The sequence below is a fragment of the Prosopis cineraria genome, unplaced genomic scaffold, assembly GCF_029017545.1.
Source record: "Prosopis cineraria cultivar Desert tree isolate PC_DT_omini unplaced genomic scaffold, ASM2901754v1 PC15, whole genome shotgun sequence".
In the NCBI taxonomy this organism is placed as follows: domain Eukaryota; kingdom Viridiplantae; phylum Streptophyta; class Magnoliopsida; order Fabales; family Fabaceae; genus Prosopis; species Prosopis cineraria.
The window spans coordinates 1,942,514-1,950,370 of NW_026555346.1; the positions used below are offsets into that span (position 1 = coordinate 1,942,514).

Consider the following 7,857-nt stretch of genomic DNA (forward strand, 5'->3'; position numbering starts at 1 on the left):
TACAAACGCTGAAATATTAAAAAAATATAAGACACTGTTACCGGGAAAGCTTAAGTCGTTGATACCAGATCAGAGCTTACGATTTGTTTGAATTCCTCTGAAAAACATCCTCTTCATGCTGATTCTTCTCTCTGCGGAGTGAAATTGACAGCAAATTTTATAATTTTACCATCATCCCCGTTTAAGCTGCATCGTTGTTACCATAAAGCACGCACAGCAGGCTCGGCTTGCGTGTGACTATCTTATCTCCATCTCCACTTCCTTCTCTCCCAGAATCACAGGTCAGTCCCTCTCTCCCGCTCTCTATTATTCTCCTTCTATCCGGGGGCCAATAATGTCGTATAATATATATCGATTACTTTTCGCTTTACGAATATGAATATCTGATTTCGTCCTTTCTCAGCTGTGAGAATTTCTATCTCAATACGCGTATTTAATTGGCTTCCTTCATTTGAAATTGCTTGAGCGGCCAGTGTTCCATTTTTCGAAAAATTTTCTTCGCGGAACCGAAAAATTAGATTCAGAATTGAATTTTCAGAACACGTTTTTAAGGAAGGTTTTGGTGAGCCCCCTTAAAAAATGAAGGGCTTGGTTAGTTTGTAGATTCATCTGTTCCCGAGGCTCTGCTTCTGATTTGTAACTGCAGAAGTTTTGAAGGAATCCAGTTCAGAGTTTATTCCGATTTTTCTGATCAACTAAATGCTATATTTTCGGCAAACGAAAACGATGAAGTTCAGAGTTGATTTAAAACCATTGTAATACGATGTTGTTTTTCTATGAATTTCACATTTGGATTAGTTTTTATCTTGATTGCGGGTTTTAAAACCAGAATAATATAACGCAAGGCAAATGTTGATATTCTATTGCTTAAGTGAGGAATTAAATAATTTCGTGGGGTAGCAATAGCGTAGAGGGAGGAGTGATTTTTATTAGGAAATAGATATTTCTTATATTGCAAGGTATATTAAAAAGTCATTGCACATGTGCAATAATTTTTCGTGATTTTAGGGTGAACAGTTAATTCTTATATTACAAGGTAATGTTGACCGTTGATTTGTGATACACGGATACGTTTATTTTCTCTTCTCGCTTGGTAGTTGGTAGGCCATATATGCATACATAATTCTATTATTTTCTTAGACGAAAAGGCGTCAGAATCAAGCTTTCGTCATCTGTAGAAAAAATATACAATATCCCAACTCCAATCTTTTTATAAATTAAAAAATTCGAGGCATAGTTCCGTGCTTCATACATCTTGGAAATTGAAGAATTTAAAAAAAATTAGCATGAGCCTAAGTTATTAATCTAGCTGATTCATGCGATGCCCACAAATCAGTTTCCACATTTACCTTTATAAACTTAATTTAGAACATATAATTATGTACTATTGGCCTCTTGTATTTGTTTCCTTTGTTGACAGTATGACATTGCAAGAAATCCCGGTATCCTTAATATTTAAGTAGGAAAAGACAGATCTGCTCACCTCATCTTCGTTTATTTTGTTTGTATTAGCTTTAAAATTTTCAATGTTCTCTTGTTCTTGTAAAGTTTTCTTAATTCAATCTATTGGTCTATGGGCAAGTTGCTATCTCCTTGCACTAAGCAGCTTCAGGATAAGTGGAAAAACTTAAGGACGTGCCCCTAATTTTAAAATTAATGCTTTTTTGCTTCCTTACTCTGCCTTGACTTTTTTGAACTCTCAGACGAAAGTGAAATACTGTGAGCCTACTTCTTCGTAGCTTTCTCATTCTATATAAAGCATAGTTGTTGGCGTTTTAATCTGTGTTAGCTGGGATAACTAAGATCGGTTATGATTTGAAAGTTCCAACATCCTTGCAGATATTCAAACCCGGATTTCTCCCAGTGGCTTCTTTGGAATGAAGCTGAATCTGTTGATTGCCCAAAAATCTTCAACGGAATTTTATAGTCCTGTTTAATGGGCTGCTTTTGTTCGAAGAAAGCTAAGTCACCAGGTTATGAGGAACCCACTGTTCTTGCTGCTGAGACACCTTGTGAGTATGCATCATCAAACTGGTAAAGCCTTGCAGCCAGAGTTAGGAGTCCTTTGCTTTAAACTAAAAATGGCCATATATCATGGTCCTTGTGGCAACCAAGTTTAATAATGATGAACGAATAAATATCAATGTAGTTATTAGTATATTCATCTGCAACGTCTCCTTTAAGCTTTCACTTTATTCTAAAGCCTCCCGAGTGCCGAGTGTTCTAATTCTTGACTCCTATCTATCGAGATTTTAGTTTTGAATATACACTAATGATGAAAGGTAAATTTCATCTTTTTCTTCTTCAAAGTCTCTGTGAGTGAAGTGGAGGCGCTACATGAGCTCTATAAGAAGTTGAGCAACTCCATTATTGAAGATGGTCTGATTCACAAGGTGAGTTAGATGTATCTGCAAGTTCGTATTCTACTTTCAATTAGATAACCCTAGGTTGGATGCTCAATTTCTGTCAGATAATTAACTTCCAGATCATCTTTCCATTCAGGAAGAATTCCAGCTGGCACTCTTCAGGAATAGAAACAAGAGAAATCTGTTTGCAGACAGGGTGTGTAAATGTCGCCCTTGCTCTATGGTTAAAGGATTCTTTGATCTTATCAAAATAATTATTGCTGGAAAAGGTGTATTATCAAGATCCAGGTTCCAGACCTTTACAGTCCCTTCAACACATATCTGGTTGTGCTTCTTTGCAGGTTTTTGACTTATTTGATGTCAAGCGCAACGGGGTTATTGAATTTGGGGAATTTGTTCGATCATTGGGTGTTTTTCACCCAAATGCACCTATGGAAGACAAGATTACTTGTAAGATTGATTCTCTTTTGTACACATTTCATTCTAATGTTGTTTTAGTTTCTTCTGTTGGTCTCCGTGCCAAAACCATATAAATTAATAACGTTTTGTTTCGTATAAATTACACAAGTGCTTTTCAGTCACATGGGAGATACTGTATCATCTGTTAAGTTGTGGATAACCATTTTGCAGTTGCTTTTAGGTTGTATGATCTGAGACAGACAGGATATATTGAACGAGAGGAGGTATGGTGGAAGTATTACTTCGCACTTTTTTTCCCATAATAACTATGATCGTAATTCACAATGCATTCGCAAGCATAATTTGGAAACTTATCTACCTTCCATTTCTCAAGCTTAGAAGTAATCATCTCTGCAGCTGAAGGAGATGGTCTTGGCGCTTCTTCACGAGTCAGATCTTGTACTTTCAGATGATATCATCGAAACCATTGTGGATAAGGTGTTCATACAATCTCTCCTTGTTAACTTCGGATCTTCTTTGAACTTACTGAGCTCTAAGGATTTGCTGCTTCTTCCACAGACATTTAGTGATGCTGATACAGAAGGTGATGGAAGGATTGATCAAGAGGAGTGGAAGGCATTCGTGTCAAAACATCCATCACTGATGAAGAACATGACCCTTCCCTACTTAAAGTGGGTACAAGGCTATACCTATAGGAGATGTCCATGAACTTTTTTCTTTTTCCCTTCTCAGTAACTTGAATTTGAGAAGGCACTGATGCATGACGAGCAAGCCTGTTTCTCATGCATGTCTTTTCCCCATTTTGCAGGGATATAACCTTGGCATTTCCAAGTTTTGTGGTAAGAACAGAAGTTGAAGACTCAGAGGTCTGAGATTTTGGTTTCATCTTTGAACTACAGAGATATTTCTTGTCAACCTTTTTCTACATTAACAAGGATGTCCGATGGAATTTTCACCAACGGTTCCAGAATCAAACTTGAAAGGACTTGGTTTTGCGATTCTTTGAAGCTGGGTAAGCCATAATTCATAAAGATTGGTTTTTGTATGCAGCTACAAGCTGCTGACGCAAATTGTGCTTCGAGAGGCCCTTGTGTTACATTGGATATCAGAGAGACACATCTGGCCGGGTCAACCATCTTGCTTTTTGTGGCTTTTGGCAGTGTCAGAATTTTTGGAAACCACCCCCCCCCAAAAAAAAAAAAAAAAAAAAGTTCCAGTGACACTTGATAAATCGCCAAAGCCTAGTGTCTGATCGTCTTTGCATGTGAACCAAGCTTAAATAGGGGAATGTTTATTTACAGTACATTGGGTGGAATGCTTGTCGCTTGATCAGAGTCAGTTCAGAACCAGGCGCTCAGCGTCAGCGCAGGAAGCCAACGTTGTTGAGAAAATGCTTCACGTCATTGATTATACTATACAACTTAGCCTTCAATTATTTTTCATTGGCCTGGATAAAGCTCGCATTTAATATTAGCCCAGAGATCTGGTACAAGTCTTGTGTGGTTAAAATTCTTAAATATAATTTCTCTTGAAATGAATAGATGTCTGTTTATTTATTGTTATTAGTAATGAGTAATGGTAGGGATGGATGAAAATGATGGCACTGGCGGTGAGGATTTAGATGTCGTGAGGGATTTAAAATCATTTACTCTGATTTTTTTAATTATAATTATTAGATTTCATTAATACTCAAATTATTTAGATATATTTTCTTTTGAAAGTTGAAAATGATTATCACCATTAAAACACTTCTTATATAAGCTATTCTTTCCAAAAATTTGAGATTTAATATTTTTAATATGACAAAATTTATAACAATATTTTAATTGAATTAAAAAATAATTATTATATTATACTACTTTCATTAAAAAATATTATGCATCTTTTGAAGGATTGAATGTGTAAAAATACAAAACATTTTTAAATGTTTCAAGGTATAATTTATGTGTTTTTCTAAAAGTGTCAATGATAAATAAATTATTTTGTATTTATTTTAAAGCAAAATGTCTCATTAAATATGAGTAAATATATAAATATGTTAAATTTAAAGATAAGTAATTTTTTATTAGAAATTAAGACTTAGATTAAAAATATTTTATATTTTTTAAATGGAGGTAGTATATAAAATATTTATTGAACAAGTAAATTTGTTTTTTTTCTTGTTCTTTTTTTAGTCAGCCGTTGAATATTATCCAAATTCCGCCAGTGGAAGGGTTATCTCCAATTTTCAGCAGACAACCTGCGAAGCCGAAGTGCGTGTTACATGGCTACCTGGCATTGGTCACCGGGTTTAGTTTTACTTTTTAGTGTTCATTATGTAGGTGAACATTAAGAGCCCATTGCCTCTGACTCTTTAAATTTAATTTAAAATAATCCAAATTTTAAACTTTTTAATTGATATTTTTTAAATAAAAATATTTTTTATAAAAATTGACATTGGAGAGATGGACTTTATTTTAGATTTTGTATTTATTAAAATAAATTTTTAAAAAAGTAAAAGGAAAAAACTGTAATTGTAGATTATTCAAATTAAATAGGATGATCCAGCGACAATTAGCGCTCATTGTCCGAAATTGATTCCATTGACACCAGTGGTAAACGGAGGTCGGGTCATATCGTAATAGACAGATGCTTTCCAATTTTCCACGCGCGGCCTCTTAAAGGAGCCGAATTTTATGCATCCATTATTTTTTATTTTTAATCTAAGAAATTACTCAATATTTAATTATTTAATTTATTGAATATTTTTTCATGTCAGTTTATTTAATAATTAAATGACCAGTTCTTTCACCGGATGGCCAAGGGAATTAGAGCCACGCGCAGATCTTTAGCCTTATGTCAGAGTTGTCAGTTGTGGGCAATCACAAAACAAATACTCTATTTCGATATTCAGCTTTATATAATGAATCTCATGTATTTTTGTCTTTATATTTTCTTTTTAAAAAATATTAAACATTCTATATTAATAAACAAAATATTTTTTAAATTCTTTTCTTAAGAAGTAAAAATTTTATCTGTTAACATGTTACTAACAAAGGAGACTTTTGTTCATTTAAAAAATATATCCCATTTATCAATATATAATACCCAGCTCTTTATAAATGAAAGTGCAGGAATAAAAATACATTTTATGTTAAAAATAAATATTAATGATTATTTTAATTTAAGTAATAATTATTTTTTTTGACAATAATCAATATAGAACAAACAATTGTAACCTCCTTTGTGCAAATTGTAGTCATTGCCAGCATAGAAGAAGGAAATTACATAAAAAAAGTTGTAATTGCTTATTTCATTTTAATTATTACTAAAAAATAATAGTCACTGCTAAAAATAAGATAGTTATGAAAATTTATAACACTTGTATTTCAGTGAATCAAAAATTTAAATGGAAAAAATTATAATTGATTGTTCCGTTCTAGTCATTATTAAATGAAAAATAATCATTTTTTAAATTAAAATAGTCATTAATATTTTTTATTTTATCTAAATCTGGGGTTATTTTAAAAATTTTACAAAAAGTTATCAATATCAAAAAGGTCATAAGAACTTAAAAAGAATCATGAAATTTTATAAGATATTGTATTTATTTACATGTTTCATTGAACTAGAATGTATTTTTTATTATATTTTTTTTTTGAGGGGTGCTAGATAATTTGTATTAATAACTGAGATATTTTTTTTTCTCTTGGTATATTTTTTAAAGAAGCAAAAATTCAAAAATCATATACTAAATCAGCCACTCGGTGCTAGAAGCCTAGAATGGTTCGCTGGTTATTAATTAAATGTTGTTAGATTCCGTCATAAATCGATTTAGGAACTATCATGAAATACTTACTATAAAGTAACTTATCTTTCAGAGGTGGAAAAAAAAGTAATTGATATTTTATAGTCACACGAAAGATATTCTAGAATAAAAAAAGTGACATGGCTGTGTTATTAAACATCAAATTAAATATAAATTATAATACCAATAAAAAATTGTTCATTTGACAAAGATTTAACCCATCACTTATAAATATATAGGATCAAATCTCATTGTTAATTTGAGAACCTTGTTAACAAATAATTTACAGTTACAAGGTCTTGTAAACTGCATTGCCTTTGGTCTCCAAAAATATTTACTTATATTTTATATGATCGGTCTTTATTTTTTTCATTAAATATTAATATTAATTATATGTTTTTATTTATGAATGAGAGTTTTGCTTAAAAGGAAAAAAATATCAGCTATGATCTCAAGTTTCGGTCATATCGTGGGTTTGTTATTCTCTTACCTTTTATTTGAAATTGTACTTGTTTTAATTTTTTTATAGGATTTGAAGTGGCAAAAATGTTAAATAAAAAATTTGAATTTGATTTTAATAAATTAAAAAAATAATATGAAAACAGATGAATGATAATACATTAAATTTCTTAAATAATCCTGTCTCAGGGTTCAGAACTTCTTCATATAACATTGTCTGTAAACATTTTTATAACTATTCTTTAAGTTTAGAAGCATATCTTAATTCATGTACCTAATTCACATAATATTTTTTCAAATCAATTGAACACGAACTATACTTAAAAAAAACAATTAAGGGCATTGTGCATGATTTAAATATTGAGTTAAATTTATAAACAGTTATTCACTGCGTTATTCTAATTGAAATTTCATCTGAAATACAAAAAAATAGGGCTTTATTATAATAAGAATAAGAACGATAATGGTAATAATATATATATATATATACTGGTATTTGTATTTCGTATCATTATTAAAAATGAGATACCCCATATCTGAAGTATTTGGTATATTATGATCAAAGATTGCAATAAAAAAGAAATAAAATGAAAGTGCGTGAGTTAGTTTTTCTCAATATTTATCCGTATTTGAATTCCATTTGTTTTTTCATACTTGGCTTCGATCCGAGGCGACTGGCAGGCAAGTCATCGGTAGAATCGGCGTTCGGCGATACCGGAGGTGGCGTCTTATATAGTGTACAGTCTTTTATGCAATGTTTTGGCGCATAAAAGACAAATAGGCCCTCGATTTTTCATGTCGGGGTAACGTTTTTATAATTTGGAT

General features: G+C 31.7%; 1 protein-coding gene across 3 annotated transcripts; it reads left to right on the forward strand.

The window, feature by feature from the left end:
* LOC129294804 (calcineurin B-like protein 4) lies at positions 1–5,123 on the forward strand. 3 transcript variants are annotated; one of them, XR_008589450.1, is made up of 10 exons: positions 1–281; positions 1,840–2,012; positions 2,311–2,393; positions 2,503–2,562; positions 2,708–2,816; positions 2,997–3,049; positions 3,183–3,263; positions 3,345–3,457; positions 3,595–4,272; positions 4,961–5,123. XR_008589450.1 is itself a non-coding variant. In XM_054933298.1 (9 exons), exons 2-9 carry the CDS (start codon positions 1,937–1,939, stop codon positions 3,656–3,658), a joined length of 639 nt encoding a protein of 212 aa, XP_054789273.1. In that variant the 5' UTR covers positions 1–281; positions 1,840–1,936; the 3' UTR covers positions 3,659–4,324. The 3 variants fall into 3 exon arrangements, 2 of the variants coding, with proteins under 2 accessions (XP_054789273.1, XP_054789274.1); XM_054933298.1 differs by lacking the exon at positions 4,961–5,123 and having other exon boundaries at positions 3,595–4,324; XM_054933299.1 differs by lacking the exons at positions 1–281; positions 4,961–5,123 and having other exon boundaries at positions 1,843–2,034; positions 3,595–4,324.
* The last annotated feature ends 2,734 nt before the right edge of the window (positions 5,124–7,857 follow it).